Here is a 27,712-nt window from a genome sequence, read left to right as displayed (position 1 = left end):
CCACTTCTCCTAAACTTTATTGTTCACAAGGCGACACATCCGACTCGCGGAGTTCTAGTTTGTTTTTATGAGCTAAATTCAGCTTATGGACTTACGTCCAGGTGTAGTTTATGAGCTGATTTGCCTCTTAAATATCAAAAATTGGTACGTCCGTTTGTACGAACTCAGAGGTACTTGTGTGATTTGGAAAACAATGGGTTACAGTAAATTCTTTTTGATCCTATTCATTCCGTTTTTACTTGTGTTTTTTTTTAAGCCTTGTGTGACTAAAAATGGCCAAAAAGATCAAAGGAGTATGTCCGTCCATCCGTCCGTCACACTTTCGTGTCCGGACCATAACTTTGTCATTTATCAAAGGAATCTGAAATAACTTGGCACAAATGTTTGTTATAATAAGATGATGTGTCGTGCGAACCAGACCCCTACCTCCAGGGTCAAGGTCGCACTTGCTCATTCAAGGTCAACATTGTCTATTTGAGGGTATATGTCATGTCCGGTCCATAAATACCTTATCTTTGAAGGGATTTTGTGAATACTTGCCACAATTGTTCGCAATAATTAGACGACGTGTCATTGACACATGGTCCAATACCGTGGGATTCGATTTCAGGTCTGTAGCTCATCCACTTCCTGTTTACCTACTTAATTAAATTTTTGACATTAATAGTCAATGGTAGGGAATTTTGGTAACAGTTTTCTCAGCAACTACTTATCACAGCCTCTTGATATTTGGCATACAGCATTGACACATGGTCCCATATTGTGGGATTTGATTTTAGGTCTGGTACTCAACCACTTCCTGTTTACCCACTTAGTTAAATTTAAGACATTAATGGTCAATGGAAGGAAATTTGCATATCAGTTTTCTCAGCAACTACTTATCACAGCCTCTTGATATTTGGCACATGGTCCCATACTGTGGGATTCGATTTCAGGTCTGTAGCTCATCTGCTTCCTGTTTACCCACTTAGTTAAATTTTCGACATTAATGGTGAATGGTAGGAAATTTTGTTACAGTTTTCTCAGCAACTACTAAACACAGGTTCTTGATATTTGGCATACAGCATTGACACATGGTCCCATACTGTAGGATTCAATTTCAGGTGTGTAGGTCATCCACTTCCTGTTTACCCACTAAGTTAAATTTTAGACATTAATGGTCAATGGTAAATTTTTTCGTAACATCACAGCCTCAAGATATTTGGTGTACAGAATGCAACCCGACCTTTTCTATCTTTGATCCATTTTTGCTATATTGAGTGGTTTTAACTGGTTATTTTTGAATGAATTGTCTTCCAACTTGAACACAACAATATTTAAGGATAGACATTGAAGACAGACCTTGACCTTAGCTTTGAAGGTCAAAGTATTGAAATTTTCATTTGTTTTGCTGTAACTGGCTATAACTTTGTTATGAATGAATGGACTTAGTTCATATTAAGACACAAAAATTCTTTAGGATAAGACCATCATGTAAAGCAAACACAAAATGACATTAACTCATTCATGACATTGACCTTGATTTTTTGCTTTAATTGATTGTAACTTGATAATTATTGAATGTAATATCTTCATACTTAGACAAAACAACCATTTAGAAAGATCTTCTATAAAGTTGAACTGACCTTGACCTTTAAATGACCTTGACTGTCAAGGTCAAATTATTAAATTTTGGTTAATTTTGTTATTTATGTACGGATTTGATTTATACTTGGACAATACAAGACTTGATACCAAACAAACATATTGAATAATTTAGATGTGACCTTGACCTTAATTGACCTTGACCATCTACTGAAAGTCTCTTTTTTTCTGGATTGTCTACATTTTAAGACACAACATCTTTTAGGTAAGTACCTTGATGTATATCAGACTCAAATTGACCTTGACTTATGTATGACCTTAACCCTGAAGGTCAGATCTGTTGAATTTTCACTCATAATTTAATAATTGGCTGTAATGTGGTAAGTAATGAATGGACTATCTTCATATTTGGAAAAAAACAAAACTTTTTGAATTTGGAACTTTGTTTATAATAAGTGTTATTCTTGCGCTAACCTATTTATTTTTCAAAGGATTTACTTTAAATTTAAAATGTAAGTTTCATATCAACTCCCATTATTTTACCAAAAATCCGTAAGAAATCTTCTAAAAAAACGAAAGTGCTAGAGCTTAGATATGTGGTATAAAGCATCTTCTAGAGGATGTCTAGGAAGTTTGTTCAAATAAACGCCCTAGGGTTAAAATTGGCCCCGCCCCAGGGGTCATTGATTTTCCTTATATGTTTATAGTAAAAAAAATACAAAAATCATCTTGTGACATTTCAAAAGAGCTAGAGCTTAGATATTGGACATAAAACATCTTCTAGTGGATGTCTACTAAGTTTGCTCAAATAAAAGTCCTAGGGTCCAAAAAGTATTTGACCTGTAGGCCTGAAAGTTTACAAGAATGTTGGTCAGCATGTGTACTTATGCACCTTGGGGTTTTCTTGTGGATTTATTCAGTATTTGTAGTATTTTCCCTTTTCTTAAAGCTGCATGCCTCCAGATGACCCAAAATATTTCAAGAAAATTAAACTTGGAAAAACCATACTAGAACTTTACCAAAAGTAAACAAATTAAAGATTCAAGTGATAATTTATATCTTATGTGCAATTAATGACTGTATTTTGCAGTATTTATCACCATATTTCTACTGCGTTATAGTAACACAGTAGGGGCTATTTATGCATATTTTGACCTCTTTTTGGTAATTTACGTGGATTCAACATTTTCATGAAAATTTGGATGAATCTGGAGGCGTGCTGCTTTAATAAAAGATTTTTAGTTTTCAACTTGGGCACATGTAGCCACAAAATAAAATTTGACCTAGAGACATAAGATTGACAAATTGGTGGAGTGTGGGGGCACCCGTGGACACATTTCTAGTTCTTATATAAACATGTATATAGAAAAATCTCAAAAACTCTTCTTGTGAATCCAAAAGAACTTGAGCTTAGATATTTGGCATAAAACATCTTTTAGTGGATGTCTACCAAGATTTTTCAAATTAAAGCCCTAGGGTCAAAGTTGACCCGACCCCAGGGGTCATTGATTTTCCTTATATGTTAAGTAAAAGCTTAAAAAATCTTTTTGTGAATATCCAAAAGAGGAAGAGTTGAGATATTTGTTATGAAACATGTTCATCTAAACATCTAAACCACTAGGTCAATTTTCAAATAATTTTACAAAAAAATTTCCTTGGTGACAGTGTACAAAAATTGTTCAGATTAAGCTTTCAAATTGTGCTTCTTGAATGAAAAGAGGCTCCACTTTTCCAGAGATTCCCTTTAAAAGAACTTTAACAACAATTTAAATTGATGCCCCAGGAATTAGGAATTTTGGAATATATATGGTCTTAAGATTTTTGCTTTTAAAAATGTTATATTCTGGTAACAACCAGGGATGTTTAAAGATTTACCTGTCAGATGGTCTGTCTGTCCATTTCTAAAAACTGTTCCTGAGATCACTTTTAAAGACATTTGAACTTTTCCAACAAATTAACCCTTTCCCTCATGAGCATATTTGTGAAAAATGGCCGTTTTCATTGAAAAGCCTACTGTTACAAGTTCAAACTGCTATGAAACTATGAAAAATGCTTCAATACCAATCAAACTTGGCACAAATGTTGACTGGATCATTGTCTTTGTAACGACATGCTCAGTCTTAAATTTTCTGTTACCATGCAACTTCTCAAGGGATTGAGATAGAGTCAAAGGCTTTTTGGCGTTGGTTACACATTTCCATAGGACCGACCTGGGGTCATTTTCAGCCTCTCACAAGTCCAAAATTTTCTTGGTGATGAGGGGGACTTCCGCCCCCTCTCAAACCCCCCAAACAGAAGGGGGCACATCCCCCTTCTGGCACCCCCTGATTTATCTTTTGGATGGGGGGCTGCGCCGAAAAACTGCTCACTTTTTTGAGCAACATTTCTCAAACGAAAACATGTGTTTTGGGCCCAAATAAGACATTCTTTCACTATTTTAGGCCTGAAAGAGGGGGAGGGGGGTCGAGAGTGCATTGTTTCACGTATATATGAGGTAAAGGGTTAAAATAGAGTCAAGTCAAGATTTAAATTTATTCATGATATTCATTCATCCATTCAATGGCCTAATTAAATGACCAATGCCCCTTCAGAATGTTGCTGGGGTTCTAACTGATAGGGGACTTTTGGATTGCTTGCAATACTATGATAAATGCTTGTTATCCCAGCCGAAAGGTGGTGGGAGATATAGAAATGGTATCTGTCCATCTGTCCGTCCCTCTGTTGGACATTTTTGTCCGCAGCATATCTCAAAAAGTATTTGAGGTATCAACTTGAAACTTCATAGGTGGATAGATCATATTGAGGAGGAGTGCAGTGCACAAGAATGATAACTCTACCCTGTATAATTTTTCAGTTATTGCCCTTTGTTATTTTTCAAACTTAATTTTTGTCCAGAGCATAACTCAAAAAGCCTTTGAGATATCAACATGAAACTTCATGGGTGGATAGATCTCACTCAGGAGGTGTGCAGTGCACAAGAATGATAACTCTACCATTCATAATTTTTGAGTTATTGCCCTTTGTTATTTTTCATACATAATTTTTCACCTGAGTGGAGCATAACTCAAAAAGTCTTTGAGATGTCAACATGAAACTTCATGGGTGGATAGATCTCACACAGGAGGTATGCAGCGCACAAGAATGATAACTCTACCATTCATAATTTTTGAGTAATTGTCCTTTGTTATTTTTCATACTTAATTTTTCACCTGAGTGGAGCATAACTCAAAAAGTCTTTGAGATGTCAACATGAAACTTCATGGGTTGATAGATCTTATTAAGGAGGAATGCTGTGTGCAAAAATGATAACTCTACCCTTTATATTTTTTTAGTTATTGCCCTTTGTTATTTTTCATACTTTCTGTCCTGAGCTTATCTCAAAAAGTGTTAGAGGTATCAACTTGAAACTTCATAGGTGGATAAATCTCATTGAGGAGGAGTGCAGCACACAAGAATGATAACCTACCCTGCATTATTTTTCAGTTATTGCCCTTTGTTATTTTCAGCCATCAGTAATCACATTGGTTTCAAATCTATAATCATTTCAGCCATCAGTTTTCATTACCAAAAGACCTCTTTAATGTGAATTATTCTGCTCTACTACATATACATTCTTCCAATCAGCAAACACATTCGGCGGGGGATGGCCATGCTAACATATGGCTCTTGTTATTTTTGTTACTGAAGGGATTGTCTTCAGATTTCAAATTGTTGTCTTTTCAATTATTCAGAGCATAGAAATATCTGTTTAACTTTTAATTACATGGTCACATGTATATTATGTGTTGCAAAAATATGGAACATTTGAGTGGTGTTTTCTTGATACTAATACAGAAATATATTTAAATCATAAATGATTTTTTTCTCCATAGTTTTATCATCTTTTACTGTGTCCAGTATTTAATTAGGCAATCTTCGCTGTCTCCTTTGACAGCTCTTGCTTTGTATACCAACCACTGACATAAGTTTAAGATTTAGATTTTATAATCTGCTTTCATTTATAGTTTACAATAGTACTTGTCCCTTGTCATGGAGAAATTTAATATTCAGAATAATTATTCATATTAGGGCCATCATGGCCCTCTTGTATGTATATAGTAAAAATTCTCTGAAATGACAAAGGCTAGAGTTAGATATTTTGCATGAAACATAACGTAGTGGAACACTAGAAAGATTGTTCAAATTATAGCCCTGAGGTTAAAATTGGTCCTGCCCCTGGGTCTTTAATTTTCACTGTATAATAAAAACTTCAATAATATTCTTGTCACAGAGCTATGATATTTGGTATATGATATGATGTAAAGGTTCTCCACTAAAGTTGCTCAAATTTTGCCTCTAGTGTCAAAATTGGCTCCATCCTGGTTGTCATAGATTTTTCTTCTATGTATGATATAGTAAAATCTTGAAAACATTTCTCTGAAATGACATAGGCTAGAGGTAAGATATATGGCATGAGATATTGTGTAGTGAACTTGTACTGAGATTATTCTAATTATTGCCGTGGCGTCAAAATTGGCCCTTCTCTGGAGGTCATTGATTTTTGTGTCGCCTCTATATAGTAGCGGTGACATATAGGGATCACTTCTCCATCGTCTACATCCATACTTTTGAGGAATGATCAGTACCAAGATTAGTTGTGCATATTAGCGTTATTTTATGGTCCAATGATGTTTGTCATAGATTTTGCCCTTTAATGATTTTTAGCTCACCTGTCACAAAGTGCCAAGGTGAGCTTTTGTGATCACAATTCATCCGGCATCCTTCCATCCGTTCTTCTTCCGTCTGTTAACTTTTCTGTTTAAATCTTTTCATAAACTGCTGAGCCAATTTCATTCAAACTTCACAGGACTGTTCCTTTAGTGGTCACCTTTAAAAAATTTTCAAAGAATTTAATTCCATGCAGAACTCTGGTCGCCATGGCAACCGAAAGAAAATCATAAAAAACTTCTGTTAAAAAATCCAGACTCAGGGGTCATTGATTTTCCTTATATGTATATAGTAAAAGCTTAAAAAAACCTTCATTAAAAAAAACCCAAAGTGCTAGACCTTAGATATTTAGCATGAAACATCTTGGCGTGAGTGTCTCCCAAGTTTGTTCAAATAAAAGCTTTGGGTCAAAATTTGCCCTGCCCCAGGGGCGCATCGATTATTCTTATATGTATATAGTAAAAAAACAGAAACTTATTCTATTATACTAATGGACCTCTATCAATTTTGTTTAAATTATAGCTCTTGGGTTAAAATTGGCTCTACTCAAGGGGGTGACTTAGTTCACATAGACTTATATAGGAAAATATATAAATACTAAAATCTCCAGACTGTTGTTTTCAATTAGCAATAGCAACCAGCTATGTTTTATGTTTTTACATGGGCACTATATGAAATAGAAAAATCAATTTTAGATTTAGATTTTATATCTGCTTTTGTTTTTAGTTTACAATATTACTTGTTCCTTGTCATAGAGAGTATTAATATTCAGGTGAGCGATATTAGGGCCATGATGGCCCTCTTGTTAAGAAATATAAAACATGTGTTTAAATAGTGTTTTTAATGAATTGACAGCATATTACAGTCATGTTTAAAAACTGAAGAATGGTGTGCTGAATCTTTCAGTAATGTGTCGTAAATGTACTTCCATACAAAATACAAACTCACTATGATTATACTCAATGCTAACACGGTAAAAGCACGGGGGTGGGGGGGGGGGTGGAACCCCATATGGATCTCAAAATTGAGCATCAATAGGAAATATATGTGAATTTCTGCTGCTCCAGATGTGCGCTTTCACTCGCTCGATATGTGAAGAAGAAAATAGGTCAATCACAGGGTAAGTTTTCAACTGTTTAAACATTTATATAAAATTCAAAGCTTTTTAAGAAAATTGAAATGTGATTCTACCCTCCTGACTTTCCTCTATTATATATATATATTCACCTATTTTTGTTCGGATTTTTATGCAGTCTTTAATTCATCAACGTATTCTTTAAGTCATGGGTTCTGGTGTGCCCAAAATATGCATTGCATATAAGAAAATGTAGCTGAATGGACTCCAGATACAGAGTTTTCACAAAATCTTAACACTAAATGATGCTAAACATTCAGACAAAACCTTTTTGAATCAAAGCACTGAATGTACTGATGGGGAGGCTATGACAGAATGTTTCAGACTTTTGCTTAAAATGTGCTGTTATTTCAATTATTACCAAAATAAGAAGATATGCACATTGCGCCATTTATCCTTACTGTTGTGTTCAACCATTCATATATATGGTTAATATGGTTGACTATTCATTTTGTTAATATTCCAGAACATTTCATTGAGGTCTACATTCGGACTGTTAATCTTGCAAATTTTAAAAAACCTAAACTGCCATTTATAAATGACATACCAGCAAGTATTACGACTGTTCATTATAAGATCACAATACCATTTTACAACTGATGGTTCCTTATCAAAATATTCTAGGACTGTTCATCATAAATACTTTATGTCATTTTAATATCATTGAATGATAATAACAACTGCAAGTTATGCAACATTTTTATTGAACATAAAAATTATTCATATTTACATGTACAATAAGATACTGTCTTGTGATGAGTATTAATATTCATGCTCTACGGACAGAAAGTTGTCTTCTCCCGAAGCAAATCTCGAATAAAATCACGTTTCATAAAATTATTCCCATTTCATTACTCGTCGCTGACTTTGACGGCTTCGGATATTATTAAAGCTAAATATTTCTTGAAAAAATACATATCTGCAAAGCTTATTCAAAATTGAATCAACCAAGTGAAAATTTATCAGGAAGTTATATCTTCTTTTTTTTACCGCCAATACTCAACCAACTTATGGTAGTTATACATGTATTTTTAAACCTCACTAGCTTGAAATATATACTGTGGAAAATCTGTTGTTAACAGGGTGTGCGGTTATTACGTAGGGTTTTCCCTGTTGACCATTTCCCGCAAATAGATGAGAACATCGAAGCATCAGTGCTGTGAATGGTGTTATAAATAGCGTGTTTTGGAAGTTTTTGTTGAAACTTCTCCAAATCCCTCCAGAGGCGTGCACGTCGCAGAGAAGGCACACGGCAGGTCAAGGTCAAGTCATCTTAAGTACCAGAGGTGATTGGTTGACCTGTTGTGACTTACTCTGGAGGTTTGGCGCTAATGAATGCCGTTTTTGTTGTCGTCAGTCAGGAAGTTGATGCCTTGACAGTATTGTCATCTCCTTTACCACCAACGAATGAAGAATGGGCTTCCAGGAAGATTCTGCTTGAAAAAGACGTCCCCGATGCTATAATCTATGACATATGGTTATTCCGGCGCCGAGTTTGAATAAACTTAAAACACACACACTTTTGTTGAAAACAAAACAAAAAAACAACAACACATTTTCTGTAGTAATTTTTCAAGTGTTGTAAAATGAATACGAAATTCCTCTTATGCCGCCGATTATTTTTAGAACACAAACATATAAGTTCTTTTTATTTGATTTATTCAAATAAACATTAATCACTTCAGCGCGCGCAAATATCGTTTTCAAATTAAAATTTCGAAAGATATGTTGATGAATTCCCGATGCTCGACTGTAAGTCATTCGTATATATATGCGTTTTTTTGGGTTTTTTTTTTAAAGCTTCTTATTCTTTAATATTTTTTATGTATCTCATAATCTGTATTGAAAATTTGAATTTTATTACACATGGACTATCAAATTATGATGCGTTGCCATAGAATGGAATAAACTTTCTAATTACACAATACGGGGTCATTCATTTGATTGAAGACTGACTTTTGTGTCTTTCTCTGAAATAATTATTTCCTTGTTAAAACATATTTGACCACATATTTCTGTCATTTAACTGTTCATTTTACTTCCGATTTTTGTTGTACCGAAACACATGTTTCTATTTGTGTTTTCTAATGAATTCGAATCTATAATCTGTTTAATGGGATCACCAACGACTACTAGGTACTTTGGTCATGTTTTTTACCCCAAATATTTGAATGTTTCTATTGGGATTAAAATGAGCGTAGTAAGTAACTAAACAACTGGTTGTATAATTCCCTGACCTGTCTAATTCTAATTATGAGATTAGTGGATAATATTAAGACTTTCACTACAAAATATTCCTAAACAAAAGAGCACATGTTTAAATTTATTGCTATACAAATAAAAGATCAGAGTAGGTATCTGTCAATTGCCAGACATATTTTTAAAAGATACTTTTATGTTAAAAGTTTGATTAATGAATTATGTAAGATGAAAATATAAGTATTGCTTTTTTAATTTTGCTAATGTAAAATGTAATCTTGTGCCGAAATTTTGTCGGAGGGACCTTACGGGTTTTGTACTTAAATAGTTTATTTTCGGCGATACATGGTTCAAGAATATAATGTTTTCAAACTATATGTTTATCACCATCAGTGAATGTTTAGTTAAATGTATGCAAAATATTTACTAACAACTATATGATATAGCGGTTTAAGAGCGTTTTCCGCGTACAGCCTCCTAGGGTGTACTAATAAGTTAGTTTTCCTTAGTTATCCATGTCTCTGATGTAAGCGACAGTTTACCAATATTTGTCTTTCAAAAAAAATATTAAGGACTATTAATGGTTTATAACAACAAAAGAACATGCATGATATTGAGACTACGGTGTTGCAACGTTCTAGTTAATGACCCGTCATAAACAGTTGGTCGCTGCGTATTAATTGGAAAATTGTTATCAAAAATAATAAAGAATATTTGTTACCTAATTAAAGCATTTACTTATAAATTTTCATTTATGCTTTTTGTTAAAAAATTATTGATAAAGTTATTATGTAAAAGGGTTTTCATACCAGAACTCTTTATGACCAACGTATTACTAAACCTGATTACCGCCGCAGTATGACGTCACAGAGTAGTGATTTTGAAAAAATTCAAGAATTTTTCAAAGAATTATTATCTTTACAAATTGCAGATATGAAGTTAAAGAATGAAAATATTTTCATATTGTAAATGTCTGTGATGACTGATGAGTCAGCTTAAAAAAATCAAGGTACTATTTTTGTGCCCCCACTTTAGTGGCGGGCATTTAGATTTACCCTTGTCCGTCCGTCCGTCTGTCCGTCCATCCCTCTGTCTGTACGAGGTTAACCTAGAACGGCAAGTTGGATTTTTCTTAAGTTCTACCTGTACCAATGGCTTCATAATTTACGCACTTACTAATCCATACAAAGTATATGATCTGGGCAAGTTACATAACTATGGCTTCCATTTGCATCAAGTTATGGCCCTTTTCAGCACTTAGAAAATGAATAATGGTTAACCTTAAAACCGGCAAGTTGGAAATAACTTATGTTCTATCTGAACTAATGGCTTAATAATTTTCACACTTACTTATCAATACAATGTACATGATATGGCGAAGTTATATAAATGTGCCATCCATTTTCCCAGTAATTTCCCTTTTTATCACTTTGAAAAAGGGCCTTGTATGGTTAACCTATTCCGCAAAGTTGGATTTATCAAAAATTTTCACCTAATTACTTAATTTATTTAATGATATCTTTCATATTTGGTAGGTGGATACCTTTAACGGTCCTCTAATTTTTTGTGGCGTTAGGCGTCTCTAGGTCAAGGTCAAGGTCACTTGTGTAAAAAAATAAATCTAAACATTTCTGCTCATACAGCCTTTATTTTTAAGTTAATGTCTTTCATGTTTATAATAGTCATACCAAGGAAGGTCCTCTACCTTTTCCTTTAGTAAGGGGTCATTTGGGTCAAGGTCACCAATGTCAAAAATAGATTTTTTACACTTTAACAGGTGCATTAACCTTATTCTATCGACAGATGTCTTGTATATTTTGTAGGAACATAAAATTGAGGTATTCTCATTTGGATGGAGGTAGGGGTCAGTTGGGTCAAGGTCACCAGTGCTAAAAATAGATTTTTACACTTTTGCTCATACAGCCTTTATTTATTGACAGATTTGTATTATAATTTGTAGGAAGATAACTTACATGGTATTCTTCCTTTGGATGGAGTTAGGGGTCAGTTGGGTCAAGGAAGAGACATAGATAACAGAGATAGGCAACTACCTAACCAGTTAAAATATCACGCGTTCCTGTTAAACTTAAAACTTGTAGCAAGTAAAACTTATTAACCAGATATCAAAATCAGGAAAATAATACATTTTCTGAAAGCTTATGCATTTGTCTATGGCTGCAGGTAAAAATATTTACAGTTCTTATTTAAATAAATGATCGATTTTTAAAGAGAACTACTTATTAATTTTTGTTACAAAACTATTCATGTGATGAAAAAACTGGCTCAGTGGGTATGTTCTGCTATGTTTTTCTAAGTGAAAGGCATGGAAAGTTACCAATATTTTAACATGCAGCTATAGATGAAAGATTTACTTTTCAAATGGTATATAATATTAAAGGATAAAATGTACATCCATAAAGTTTTATTTGCTACAAAATGCCTAATTTTTCACTTTTTTATGGGCATGAGTGATATTTCAATGGAGTATATAGGAGCTGCTTATCTCTGTTATCTATGTCTCTGGTCAAGGTCAACAGTGCTAAAAATAGATTTTTACACTTTTGCCCATACAACCTTTATATATTGACAGATTTATTTCATATTTGGTAGGAAAATAAGTTGCATGATGTTCTTCCTTTGGATGGAGTTAGGGGCCAGTTGGGTCAAGGTCACCAGTGCTAAAAATAGATTTTTTACACTTTTGCCCATACAGCCTTTATTTTAAATATTGTTACTGACAAGAATCTGACTCGGGGGCATTTGTGTTTAACAAACACGTTCTTGTTTTCTTAAGGGATCAACTTCATATTTCAAATATATATTCCTCATCATTAACCACATGTTATGTGACAAGGTTCATAACTCTAGCACCAATAATGCAAGAATTATCTCCCCATAAACTTAGATTTTTTTACTTGAAAAATGTTATTTTTTACTATAACTTCTTTAGTTTTAAAGGTATCTACCTCAAACTTCAAATACTAATACATCTTATCATCAATTACATCTTATGTGACAAAGTTCATAACTCTTGAAGCAATATTTTCAGATTTATCTCTCTTTGAACTTAAGATTTTCTTTAAGAAATATTATAACTTCTTTACTTTTTATGGTATCTACTTCAAACTTCAAATATATATTTCTTATCATTTCACACATGTTGTGTGACAAGGTTCATAACTCTAGCATAACTATTTCCAGAATTATTTCCCCTTGAACTTGGAATTTATGTTAACAAATGTTATTAATTTACTATAACTTAATACATAATTATACATGATTTATTTTTCTTTCATAGTTTTGTCTTGCTTACTGCATCCAGTATTTTATAAGTCGAGCTACGCTGTCTCCTGTGACAGCTCTTGTTGTAAAGGTATTGACATAATATTTAATAAAATAAAGGTACACTAAGGCGACAATGATCCATGCCAAATACTAATACATGTGTATTGTACTAAGGGGTGGGATGATTTGAAATAATTTAAATGAAACAAGTGACAAGGGTGTTTTTTTACTTCCTCACACCTTATTTTAACCGTTATAGGCATAAGTGACAATAAAGAAGCTCTCATATGTGTATGTTTGAAAATACAAACTGACTTCCAAACATAGGTCACTCACAGTAATCAATGCTTTTTGTATGCTAAATGTCTTTTATCTTTTTATTGATTATGTTATTCAAGCCCAACTTGGAACAATGTGTCTATATTGAATATTACTTTTTATTACTGAATAATACACAAAATAATGAAACATTGATTGATCTATGGGAAAGTGATCCGTTTTTATGTTGATGAATAAATCTTACAATCATGCACCTATGGATCTCTTCAGCACATATGGAGCTCAGATAGAATTTTGACCGGCAATGTCTCTATATTTAGACCAATCTCAATAAATGTTTCAATAAGGGTTTGTGGGAATGTTAGGCATTGTTTAGTGGTAAGATTTTGTGGATACTCTGTATTTGGAGTCCGTTCAGCAACTTTCTCTTATACACATTGCATATTCTGGGCACACTAGAACCCACGACAGAAAGGATACCTCGATGAAAACTGCAAAAAAATCCGAACAAAAATATAGAGGAAAGTCATCATGGTATCGCTGCATTTTGATTTTCTTAAAAACAGCTTTGAATTTTATATAAATGTTTAAAAAGTTGAAAACTTGCCCTGTTCAGATTGACCTATTTTCTCCTTCACATATTGAGTTAAAGCGCACATCTGGAGCAGCAGAAATTCACATTATTTACTGATGCTCATGATGCTCAATTTTGAGATCCATATGGGGTTCCACCCCCGTGAAAAGAATTAAAAGATTCATATATGTGGCAAATGAGTATTTTTGGAGACTGTAAAAAGATACAAAATAAAAATGATAGCATTTCTAGGGGTATTTCTAATAGGGGTATTTCTAAGGCATAATGGGCCTTTAAGAAACAGTTTGTGTAAATTGTTTTTATAGAAAATCTAAATATCTAAATCATTTTAATGTTTGGATAATTTCAGGTTACGTTTGAAACAGAATGTATTCCCAGTGTTGTTTCTTACACAGGGTATTGCCCCTAGATATACACCATATGATGACATGAGAACAAAGTCAGTTGAGATTGCCACAGAATTTGCCCTTAGTGCAGGACTATTGGTGAATATTTCTTTACAAATATCTGGATTTGTTCCCTACAATAAAACATATGAACCGTGCTATTTGCATAAAATATATGCTGAATATCATACATGCCATATTCCCCGCTGGGGGACAAAACCCCCGATTTTCAAAAATTCAACCATTAAAGCATCATTTTTACCAATAAACATAATCTAACGATAGACTTATACAACTTTTACAACTATACATGCCTGGAGTAATATCTCCCCCTTAAAACAGCAGGGGTCTAACGGATAATTGCATTGTTGGTTAATAAACAAATCAATGCATGACACAATTCTCCTTCGAAAAACCTGTCAATCAGTTTCAGTATTGCAGGCGCTTAACCAATGACAAAATCCGATACTGAATGCGTGACATATCAATTTTTGTTGGGACATGTAAGCCGGCCTTGAGTTTTTTGTCAGCATTGCCTCTGAAGTTGATAAGAAGTAGGGAATGATGCAGATAAAATATAATGATCAGGCAATAGAAACTCAAGGAATCACAAATTAGCAATGTTTGAACTCAAGGTAATCGATGAACACTGAGGAAGGATTGAAAGGAGGGAAAATCCATTACAACTCTAAATTTTTAAAAAAAGATAACAATAAATTATTAAATGACTAAAATATAATCGCAAAATAGTCTGTAATTATTCATAATACAAATGTAATTTGCTAAACTTTTTTAAAGTGAAAATCCGGATATGAAACTTCATTACGGATATATCCATGAAGAATTCATTGCAGATTAAATTCCAGAGTAAATATTAGATCTAGCTTATTTTTGACATTCTTCATTTTCTTTGTATCAAAAATTTGAAAAATATATTAAGTTACTGAAGAAAACACTTTATTCTTGATGTATAATAACATGTATATTGCTGAAAGAATCAACAATGTCATGTATGTGATTTCGGATACATGTTTTTAAGTTGTTGTTTATTTTTATTTAGATCCTTAACACAATTTTTTTATGGTTTTATATCATAAATACGATGCTCAAATTAAGATTTATTAATATTGTAAGTTCAAAAAGCATTTTTTATAAAGATATTACCGAATTAAACATTTTATGTAAATAAAGGCAGGTAATTAGAAATTTATTTTTTATAAAGTCTGAGTCAAATTCTTCAATAAGAAATGAATTTATATATTTTAATGATTACATATTATGTGCACAAATATTTGCAGTACATATTTTACATATTCTTCGATGTTTGAAAATTGTTTATAAACATAATAATATACATGTATAAAATTTCACTTAAGTGTGATTACAACCTCAATTACATCATACAGGATCTAATAAAATTTGAAAATACATGTATCAAAAAATGTTGTACAATTGCTCATTTTCATATGAAAATGGGGGAAATATAACTATATGTTTGCATAGTTTTAAGATTACGATTGGTTTGCTCTTGCTTAAAAATCCCCCTACTTTTGGTCCAAATCCCCTGCTTTTTAAAGCCAAATCCCCATATCTGGATGGCTGGAAATATGGCATGTATGGAATATTGGAAAATTTCCATTGACAAATTCACAATTTAATCTAGGAAATTCCAAAAACTTAAGAAGATTTTCCAATCCAACTACACATTATATAATTATGTTTCCCAAAAATTTTGGGAGACATATTGTTTTTGTCTTTGCCGCCTGTCTGTCCACACTAAAGAATAGGGATAGGGGGCCATCTAACTGTAAACAGAACAAAAGAGAACAATAGAGTTCATTTAGTAACAATAGAATAAGGGGCCATTGGCCCTCTATTAACCCATTACTACATGAACATTTTGTGAAAAATGGCTGTTTTTATTGAAAAGTCTCCTGTTACAAGTTCAAATTGCTATAAAACTGCTTCAACACTAATCAAACTTGGCACAAATGTTGACTGGACCATTGCCTTTGTAACAACATGCTCAGTCTTAAATTTCCTGTTACCATGGCAATGAGGGGACATCTCAAAATTGCCAAAAAACACTATTTTGTGTTGATTTTTTTTCCCATCAAAATTGATTTCAAAGTGCTGCAATTTCTCAATGGATTGAGATAGAGTCAAGGTCAGCTTTTGTGACAACGTGTTGTCTGTCGTCCGTCAGTCCATCGTGTTAAATTTTCATGTCAAATGACTTTCATCCAATTCCCCTTGGCCAAATTTAATGAAACTTGGCAGGGAAGCTCTACCAAAGTTGTTAAAAGAATAAAATTCCTTGAAGAACTCTGGTTGCCATGGCAACCAAAAGTGTTTTTTTAAACAAAATCTTAAAAAATCTTTCTGTCAAAAACCAGAAGGTGTAGAGCCTTTATATTTTGTATGTAACATGATCTAGTAGTCCTTTATAAAGACTCTTCAAATTATGACCGTAGGGTCAAAAGGGACTCATCAGTTTCATACAAGTTAAATGTTGATGCTGCATATCAAAGACGCAGCCAAATGATGTGAACAGTCACAGGTAATGTACAAAATCTGAATTGAAAATCGTTCTCTATTACAGTTGAATATCCGAAGCACTAATCAATTTTTTCTCCATGTTCTTGTTATGTGTCTGAAAGTCTGAAATATTTGTCTGTTGCGACAATGATTGAAACATCTACTCAAAGCAAAATAAATTAGATAACAATAAAAATTGAAATGATTGGTAAACTTGAAATGAATTCAAGACAATATGTGCCGAGAATATGTCCATTTAAATATTGGTGCGAATTGCATTATGTTCATTCGAATGAATTTGAGGACGAACTGTCTCTTATTTTACAAAAAGCAAAAACATGTCTGCAATATCAAATAATAGTTATTTGCCCCCACTTCAAATGCTTTGCATTTGTCTGTCTGTCGGTCCGTAGACCAAATGGTTTCCGAGTGATAACTACAGAACCCTTAGGCCTAGGAACTTCAAACTTGGTATGGTGATTGGTCATGACCAGCAGATGACCCCTATTGATTTTGGGGTCAAGGGGTCAAAGGTCAAGGTCACATTGACCTTGTAGGTAAAAACGGTTTCCGATCAATAACTAAAGAACGCTTAGGCCTAGGAACTTCAAACTTGGTATGGTGATTGGTCATGACCAGCAGATGACCCCTATTGATTGTGGGGTCAAAGGTCAAGGTCACATTGACCTTGTAGGTAAGAATGGTTTCCGATCAATTACTAAGGAACACTTAGGCCTAGGAACTTCAAACTTGGTATGGTGATTGGTCATGACCAGCAGATGACCCCTATTGATTTTGGTGTCAAAAGGGTCAAAGGTCAAGGTCACATTGACCTTGTAGGTAAAAACGGTTTCCGATCAATAACTAAAGAACTCTTAGGCCTTGGAACTTCAAACTTGGTATGGTGATTGGTCATGACCAGCAGATGACCCTTAATGATTTTGGGGTCAAGGGGTCAAAGGTCAAAGTCACATTGACCTTGTAGGTAAAAACGGTTTCTGATCAATAACTAAAGAACGCTTAGGCCTTGGAACTTCAAACTTGGTATGGTGATTGGTCATGACCAGCAGATGATATTTTGGGGTCAAGCGGTCAAAGGTCAAGGTCACATTGACCTTGTAGGTAAAAACGGTTTCCGATCAATAACTAAAGAACCCTTAGGCCTAGGACTTCAAACTTGGTATGGTGATTGGTCATGACCAGCAGATATGACCCCTATTGATTATGGGGTCAAAGGTCAAGGTCACATTGACCTTGTAGGTGAAAACGGTTTCCGATCAATAACTTTAGAATGCTTAGGCCTAGAAACTTCAAACTTGGTATGATGATTGGTCATGACTAGCAGATGACCCCTATTGATTGTGGGGTCAAGGGATCAAAGGTCAAGGTCACATTGACCTTGTAGGTAAAAATGGTTTCTGATCAATAACTAAAGAACGCTTAGGCCTAGGAACTTCAAACTTGGTATGGTGATTGGTCATGACCAGTAGATGACCCCTATTGATTTTGGGGTTAAGGGGTCAATGTCATATTGACCTTGTACTTAATGACGGTTTCTGACCAATAACTCAACAACTCAAGTTGCCTTGGTTGATATTTTTATATTAAACTAAAAAAAATGCTTTTGGTATACACATTTGAAGGTCTTATGTAATATTACAACTTGGCTGTCATTAATGAGGCCTACATGATTCATAAAATTTATGCATATATTATTTGGTAAGATTTGTAATAACTTAAATTGCTGCACACAACCTATGGAGTCACAATAATTATTACCTTGTGACTAGTCATGACCAGTAGATACTAGATAACCCTTATTAATTGTTTGTTCACTGAGTCAGAAGTCATGCATAATAACCTGATCACATGACTAATTGGCTGCTGATAGGGGGCATACATGTTTTACAAACATATCTTGTTATGAATAAATTGATTATATATATTCAATTCTTAGTTACGTTTTGTTTTCTTATTTATAAAAGATTAAACTACTTGATTAAACTAAAGATTGCATATTCGCCTGGAATCTAGGAATAGGACCACTAAATGTAGTAAAAAATGAAGGTGAAAGAGAACAATCGTCAGTCACAGAATCCTTCAAAATAACCTATTGCAAATATTTGTGATACATTTTAAAATAAACATACTTTTTTTCGCTCAGTTAATCTGTTGTATAACTTAAATGTTAATTATTTTCATGAATTACATGTCGAACACGTTTTGCCTGTTTTGCAAGCAAAAAAATATTTCCGCTGTGTCCCTATCGCCAATAAAATCTCTGTTGCGTATTTTAATGATACCTCTTGTTCCCTGCCACGATCGACTAAAGACTGGCTCATTGGCATGTTATTTATTAGGTAGATAAAAATAGATAATTATAAAAAGAAAATGATATTCAAACATGGCACTATCACTTCAGTTAAACGTTTATTTTAATCCCTTAAAGCTCTGTGACATGTTGTACATCAGAAAAGCTATTTTTATTAGAAAATTTGAAAACAATGTGATTTTGTTAAACTAAGAAAAAATACACAAAATCAAGTCTAAAATTTTCCCCATTGCTATATGAACAAATGCATATCTACTAGACGGCGCGTGCATATCCAGTCTAATAAATTTAAAAGTGATCTAGTGGTCCTCTACAAAGATTGTTCAAATTATGCCCCTAGGGTCAAGGGACTCCTCAGGTTTATATAAAGTTTTATTACCCTTCTAGATTTTTTCTGCCTTTTTGATTGGATATTGATCACCCGAAAGAAATTGATATTACCGAGCCAGACGGGTAATATACACACTAAATTTCCTCGTTGGGTACCCCACGTACATAAACAACATGCGCTGAGGTGATGCGCGTACGGTTCGATTTAACGCGGTGTAAATTCCGATTTACAAGCACTTTTTAACTGTCAAATGATAAATATTTACCAAAGTAGAGTAATGATACATATTCTCATCAGTATTGAAAACAAATATGACCTTATGAAAGCTTGATATTAATTACAAAAAAGTGCATTCAATAGACTACTCCTTTTCTGTTGTTTACAATCATTAGGTACGGGAAAAAATACGTCATGTATTTATGTGACGTCATGTTGTGATGAAGGGGTACCCTAAAGGGAATCTTATTTCGACGTTTCATTTGAAACAGCAATGATTTTTAAAAAATCGTCTAAACTCGGGACAGGAAGGGTAATAAAATTATTATTTTGGTTTTGGAGTGATATATGTGGATATATTACCTGCCAAGATAAAATATCACCCTAGCCTATGGGCTCGATGATATAAAATCTTAGCAGGTAATATGATCCACATATATCGCTCCAAAACCAAAATAACATATAATATAGGGAAATCTTAAAAATCTTCTTGTCAAAATCCACAAGGTGTAGAGCCTTGATATTTGGTGTGCAACATGATCTAGTAGTCAAGTGGTCCAAAAATTCTTCATATAATGCCCCTAGGATGAAAAGGGGCCCTGCCAGGGGGCTTATTGATTTTAAGCTCACCTGTCACAGAGTGATAAGGCGAGTTTTTGTGAGACCATGTTGTCTGTCTTCCGTTGTCTGATGCATAAAGTTATATTGTAAGTTGCTTGTATTAAGTTTCCAATGACAACCAAACAATGATGATACGGTAATTGAAAACCTGGTTTCATGGTGTTGCCATGTTTCTTGTTAATCATTATAGCTCCATGTTCTTTTCTTTTTAACAGATTTATCTTTCAGATATCTTTGTCACTCGGACTGTATTCAACTAAACTGTGTAATTTCAAGTCTTCGTATAAATTGTTCATTTTTTGTAGTCTTAGTTATTCTCTTACAGTTTTACACATTGGCCAAAAAATATTTTGATATACATTTTTGCGATGTTATTGAGGCTTTTAACCTGATTCCAAAGATATTTGTCAACAAGACTACATAAGTGCAGATTTTAAACTAAGTGATATAAGTTCAGAAACAAAGTCACCCGATCAGATCATGAGGAAACCTTTGTAAAAATAAGATCACTTTTTACCCAGTTCAGTTGAAACTAATAATGTTTGTCTTCACAAACTCTAAATACAGGCATAAACCCATGCCTCAGGTGAGCAACACAGGGCCCAATAACATTAATTGAGTTTGTTAGGCATAAATGTTCATCATTAGACTTTGTGTCATGCTCATGAACCCAGTCACTGAGTCAGAGGTCAAGGTCACCTAAGATGATGCAATGTCTTGGGTATAAAGAGGATGTGTTGCGCACTTCTCACCTATGTATACATGTTTCTCCTTTATCTGAAGCTTATAGGATCAGGTTTGAATTAAGACCTTCGGGCTCGACATTCTGTCCGTGGGAATGTCTTGTTACTATGTACATATAGTAAAACTTAAAACATCTACTTATCTGAAGGTGCAATGCTTAGAGATTTGATATTTGGTATATGATATCATCTATAGGTCCTCTACGAAAGTTGCACAAAATTTTAGTGATCGCATTTTGTCCGGTGTCTGACTTTTACTTTGAATGACATCTCCTCATAATCTGCTAAGCCAAATATATGAGGAAAATCAATGACCCCCATAGGTGAGGCCAATTTTGACATTTAAATTTGACATTTTGATAATTAGCATGAAACATCTTCTAATGGGTGTTCAAATAAAAGCCCTGGGTCCAAAATTGGCTCCGCCCCAGGGGGTCATTGATTTTTACAAATCTATTGGAACTGTTGTTTTCCCTTAACAATGGCAAACAGTAATGTTTTTACACATGCACTATTTAAGATACAAATATGAACTTTGTGATATCAGTTTTAGATTAAGATTTTATAGTTTTGTTTAAAAAAAACAACAACTAAACTGATGTCATGGAAGAAACATGCGATGTTTAGCGGGTTCTTTGCAAAATAAAATACGATAACTTACTGCGCTTTTTTACCGGACGCCTTGTATGTGCTTATTTAAAAGCAATGTAAAATCATTATTTATTGACGCAGTTAACTATTCCTTTCAAAATTAGTTGATAATATTCTACAAGGTATGCTGACAAAATGTCATAACAATACACACTGACGTTCAAGAAATATTTAAAAAGTCCACAAATTGTGGTACATATGGTAAAAATAGAAACTTAAAAATATATTCTGAATAGGAGAAAGATAGAGCTTAGATATTCAACATTAAACATTTTCTGGTAGACCTGTATCAATATTGTTTGAATTTCACCCTTAGGTCAAAATTTTGCCTTGCCTAAGAGGACACAGTGACCTACTCTCTGGTCCTTTGATGTCGGCTATGAAATTTGGACCATGTGCACAGTTTGAGATTTAGAATTGAATTTTTTAGCTCACATGAGCTTGCTCAGGGTGAACTATTAGGATCGGTGAATGTCCGTCGTCCGTCCACAATTGCTTGTGAACACTCTAGCGGTCACATTTTTGAACCAATCATCATCAAACTTTGTCAGGATGCTTGTTTAGTCAATTGCTTGGATGAGTTCGAACATGGGTCATCTCCGATGAAAATCTAGGTCACAGGAGCTATAAATAGAAAAACCTTGTGAACACTCTAGCGGTCACATTTTTGAACCAATCATCATCAAACTTGGTCAGAATGCTTGTCTAGTCAATTGCTTGGATGAGTTCAAACATGGGTCATCTCTGATGAAAAAATAGGTCACAGGAGCTAAAAATAGAAAAACCTTGTGAACACTCTAGTGGTCACATTTTTGACCCAATCATCATCAAACTTAATCAGGATGCTTCTCTTGTTGATAGCTCGGATGAGTTCGAACATGGGTCATCTCGGATAAAAAAGTAGGTCACCGGAGCTAAAAATAGAAAAACCTTGTTAACACTCTAGCGGTCACATTTTTGCATCAATCATCATCAAACTTGGTCAAGATGCTTGTCTAGGTGATAGCTCAGATGAGTTCGAACATGTGTCATCTCGGATGAAAAAGTAGGTCACCGGAGCTAAAAATAGAAAAACCTTGTTAACACTCTAGCGGTCACATTTTTGCATCAGTCATCATCAAACTTGGTCAAGATGCTTGTATAGGTGAAAGCTCAGATGAGTTCGAACATGGGTCATCTCGGATGAAAAACTAGGTCACAGGAGCTAAAAATAGAAAAACCATGTTAACACTCTAGAGGTCACAATTTTTCCTCAATCATCATCAAACTTGGTCAGGATGCTTGTTTAGGTGATAGCTCGGATGAGTTCTAACATGGGTCATCTCGGATGAAAAAGTAGGTCACCGGAGCTAAAAATAGAAAAACCTTGTTAACACTCTAGCGGTCACATTTTTGCATCAATCATCATCAAACTTGATCAAGATGCTTGTCTTGGTGATAGCTCGGATGAGTTCGAACATGTGTCATCTCGGATGAAAAACTAGGTCACAGGAGCTAAAAATAGAAAAACCTTGTTAACACTCTAGTGGTCACAATTTTGACTCAATTGTCATCAAACTTGGTCAGGAAACTTGCCTAGGTTATTGCTTGGAATAAATTGAACATGGGTCATCTCAGATGAAAAAGTAGGTCACCGGAGCTAAAAATAGAAAAATCTTGTTAGCACTCTAGTGGCTACTGTTGTGATCCAAATATTCTGTTAATTGGTCTGAAAGTTTGTTTTGATGATTTTCTAAGTCAAGTTCGAACATGGGTCATCTTGGATGAAAAACTAGGTCACACCGCCCAAATATGGAAAAACCTTGTTAACATTCTAGTGGTCATATTTTCGACTCAATTATCATCAAACTTGGTCAGGATGCTTGTCTAGGTAATTGCTTGGATGAGTTCGAAATCGCATGTGGGACTAGGTCACCGGAGCTAAAAATAGAAAAATCTTGTTAACACTCTAGTTGCTACTGTTTTGATCCAAGTATCCTGGAAATTGGTCTGAAAGTTTGTTTTGATGATTTCTAGGTCAAGTTTGAATATGTGTCACCTGGGTAAAAAACTAGGTCACACTGCTCAAATATGGATAATCCTTGTTAACACTGTAGTGGTCACATTTTCGACTCACTTGTCATGAGACTTGGTCAGAATGCTTGTCTAGGTAATTGTTTGGGTGAGTTTGATAAGTCAGGTGAGCGATCTAGGGCCATCATGGCCCTCTTGGTTATTAACTGACCTAGATTTTGACATGTGACCTACTTCCTTGTCCATGAAATTTGGGTGGCATATGCACAGATTAAGATGTAAACTGAACTTTGATATCAGCTGACCTACATTTTGGCAAAGTGACCTACTTTCTTGTCCTTTGATGTACAGCCATGAAATTTGGGCCATGTGGACAGTTTCAGATTTAATATTGAACTTTGTTATCACCTTACTTAGATTATGATGAAGCGACTTCCTTTGGCTTTTTAGCTCACCTGACCACGAAGTGGTCAAGGTGAGGTATAGTAATGGGGCTATGTGCGGCGTCGTCAACAATTGGGTTGTTAACAGTCTAGCAGTTACAGTTTTGATTGAATCATTGTCAAAATTTGTCAGAATGTTTGTCTCAATGAAATACAGATCGTGTTCGAAGATGGGTTATCTCGAGTCAAAGTAGGTCACAGGAGCTAAAAATAGAAAAAGCTTGTTAACACTCTAGTGGCTGCAGTTTTGATCCAAATATTCTGGAAATTTTTCAGGAAGATTGTTTTGATGATTTCTAGGTCAAGTTCGAAGTTGGATCATCTTCGGTCAAAAACTAGGTCACAGGAGCTAAAAATAGAAAAAGCTTAACACTCTAGTGGCTGCAGTTTTGATCCAAATATTCTGGAAATTTGTCAGGAAGGTTGTTTTGATGATTTTTAGGTCAAGTTCGAAGATGGGTTATCTCCGGTCAAAAACTAGGTCACAGGAGCTAAAAATAGAAAAAGGTTGTTAACACTCTAGTGGCTGCAGTTTTGATCCAAATATTCTAGAAATTTGTCAGGGAGGTTGTTTTGATGATTTCTAGATCAAGTTCAAAAATGGGTCATCTCCGGTCAAAAACTAGGTCACAGGAGCTAAAAATAGAAAAAGTTTGTTAACACTCTAGTAGCTGCAGTTTTGATCCAAATATTCTGGAAATTTGTCAGGAAGGTTGTTTTGATAATTTCTAGATCAAGTTCGAAGATGGGTTGTTTCCAGTCAAAAACTAGGTCACAGGAGCTAAAAATAGAAAAAGTTTGTTAACACTCTAGTGGCTGCAGTTTTGATCCAAATATTCTGAAAATATGTCAGGAAGTTTGTTTTGATAATTTCTAGGTCAAGTTTGAAGATGGGTTATCTCCGGTCAAAAACTACGTCACAGGAGCTAAAAATAGAGTTAAGCTTGTTAACACTCTAGTGGCTGCAGTTTTGGTTCAAATATTCTGGAAATTTGTCAGGAAGGTTGTTTTGATGATTTCTAGGTCAAGATTGAAGATGGGTCATATCCGGTTAAAAACTAAGTCACAGGAGCTAAAAATAGAAAAAGCTTGTTAACATTCTAGTGGCTGCAGTTTTGATACAAATATTCTGGAAATTTGTCAGGAAGATTGTTTTGATGATTTCTAGGTCAAGTTCGAAGATGATCATCTTCGGTCAAAACTTAGGTCACAGGAGCTAAAAATAGAAAAAGCTTGTTAACACTCTAGTGGCTGCAGTTTTGATCCAAATATTCTGGAAATTTGTGAGGAAGGTTGTTTCGATGATTTCTAGGTCAAGATTGAAGATGGGTCATCTCCGGTCAAAAACTAGGTCACAGGAGCTAAAAATAGAAAAAGCTTGTTAACACTCTAGTAGCTGCAGTTTTGATTCAAATATTCTGGAAATGTGTGAGGAAGGTTGTTTTGATGATTTCTAGGTCAAGTTCCAAGATGGGTCATCTCCGGTTAAAAAATAGGTCACAGAAGCTAAAAATAGAAAAATCTTTTTAACACTCTAGTGGCTGCAGTTTTGATCCAAATATCCTGGAAATTTGTCAGGAAGGTTGTTTTGATGATTTCTAGGTCGAGTTTGAATATAGGTCGTCTCCAGTCAAAAATTAGGTCACATTGCCCTAATATGGAAAACCTTTTTAACACAATAGAGGTCACATTTTTGACTCAATTGTCATCAAACTTGGCCAGGATGCTTGTCTAAGATATTGCTTGGATGCGGTTGATTGGTCAGGGGAGCGATCCAGGGCCATCATGGCCCTCTTGTTTATATACAGCTATAACATTTTGACCATGTACACACTGTTGTAGAACTGAAATTTGATTTCAAATGACCTAGATATCCACCTAGCGACCTACTTTCTTGTTTTTGTGTCGCCTTGAAAGGGCGACATATAGGGGTTTCTTTTGTCGGCGTAGGCGTCCCCTAAAGCTTGTCTGGAGCATAACTCAGTCACTATAAGTCCGATTGACTTCAAACTTGGTATGCATGCTTCTTTTAATAACCCAAAGTGCATTGCCCAAGGACCAGTACTCTGCACTTCCCTAATTTTTGAGTTATTGCCCTTTGTTAATTTTCATACTTTAATTTTGTCCAGGCCATTTCTCCTAATGTATAAAAGCTATGGACTTGAAACTTCATAGGATGATAGATCTCATTAAGAAGAAGTGCTGTCCACAAGAACCGTTACTCTGCATTTCTTACTTTTTGACTTATTGCCCTTTGTTAATTTTCATACTTTATTTTTGTCCAGGCCATTTCTCCTAAAGTATTAAAGCTATGGACTTGAAACTTCATAGGATGATAGATCTCATTAAGAAGAAGTGCAGTGCATAAGAACTGGTACTCTGCATTTCTTACTTTTGAGTTATTGCCCTTTGTTAATTTTTATACTTTATTTTTGTCCAGGCCATTACTCCAAAAGTATAAAAGCTATGGACTTGAAACTTCATAGGATGATAGATCTCATTAAGAAGAAATTCAGTGCACAAGAACTGGTACTCTGCATTTCTTATTTTTTGACATATTGCCCTTTGTTAATTTTCATACTTTATTTTTGTCCAGGTCATTTATCCTAAAGTATAAAAGCAATGGACATGAAACTTCATAGGATGATAGATCTCAGTGCACAAGAACTGGTACTCTGCATTTCTTACTTTTTGACATATTGCCCTTTGTTAATTTTCATACTTTATTTCTGTCCAGGCCATTTCTCCTAAAGTGTAAAAGCTATGGTCTTTTAACTTCATAGGATGATAGATCTCATTAAGAAGAAATGCAGTGCACAAGAACTGGTACTCTGCATTTCTTACTTTTTGACTTATTGCCCTTTGTTAATTTTCATACTTTATTTCTGTCCAGGCCATTTCTCCTAAAGTATAAAAGCTATGGTCTTGAAACTTCGTGGGATGATAGAGTGCAGTGTACAAGAACCGGTACTCTGCACTTCTTATTTTTTGAGTTATTACCCTTTATTAATTTTCATACTTTATTTCTGTCCAGGCCATTTCTCATAAATTATAAAAGCTATGGACTTGAAACTTCATAGGATGATAGATCTTATTGATAAGAAGTGCAGTGCACAGAATATTCTGTTAGAATATTCATTTAAATGTGCTGTCTTACTGACAGCTCTTGTAATACTACAAGTAATTGTTTTGTTTGACAGGTTTTTGTTTTCAATTTTATTTCCAGGGAATAGATGTGTTGTCTGATATGTTAGTTGAAGATATGTCTCTGATCAAGTATGTGAAAGATGCAGGACTGGTACTGTTTCTGTGGGGAGAAGGTTGCAATGATAAAAGAATGATTCAAAAGTTCAAGGATGCCAAAGTTGATGGTATTATATACGATAGGTAAATATTTATTAATAGATCATAAATACTATGTTTATAGGAATGCCCATAATAATAATTCTTTCTCTCTCTCTCTCTAGAAATTTGGACATTATCAGCATTTACTAAATTTCTGTAAAAAACAACATCCGTTGGGTTGAAAAACTAAATCTGACAAAAATCATACTTACAAGTAGGCAAATCATGTAAATCACATATCTGTGAGACCCCTTTTACCTGAACTGAAAGTGCACAAAGTGAGTCTGTCGTCAACTTTTTATACAAACA

The 27,712-nt window shown here is 34.3% G+C and overlaps 1 protein-coding gene across 1 annotated transcript in view; it reads left to right on the top strand.

Annotated features, from left to right (window-relative positions):
- The window catches only part of LOC132733615 (glycerophosphocholine phosphodiesterase GPCPD1-like), a gene marked incomplete at both ends in the record, with an annotated part of 110,611 nt that extends 83,166 nt beyond the window's left edge, over positions 1-27,445 (top strand). The window contains 2 exon segments of the mRNA XM_060720281.1: positions 14,134-14,269; positions 27,285-27,445. Of these exon segments, the coding sequence (XP_060576264.1) occupies positions 14,134-14,269; positions 27,285-27,445 (297 nt within the window).
- Positions 27,446-27,712: the final 267 nt, after the last annotated feature.

The sequence above is a fragment of the Ruditapes philippinarum genome, unplaced genomic scaffold (assembly GCF_026571515.1).
Source record: "Ruditapes philippinarum isolate M1 unplaced genomic scaffold, ASM2657151v2 ctg1350_1_1_1_1, whole genome shotgun sequence".
Lineage (NCBI taxonomy): Eukaryota > Metazoa > Mollusca > Bivalvia > Venerida > Veneridae > Ruditapes > Ruditapes philippinarum.
This window is presented reverse-complemented; position numbering and strand designations above follow the sequence as displayed.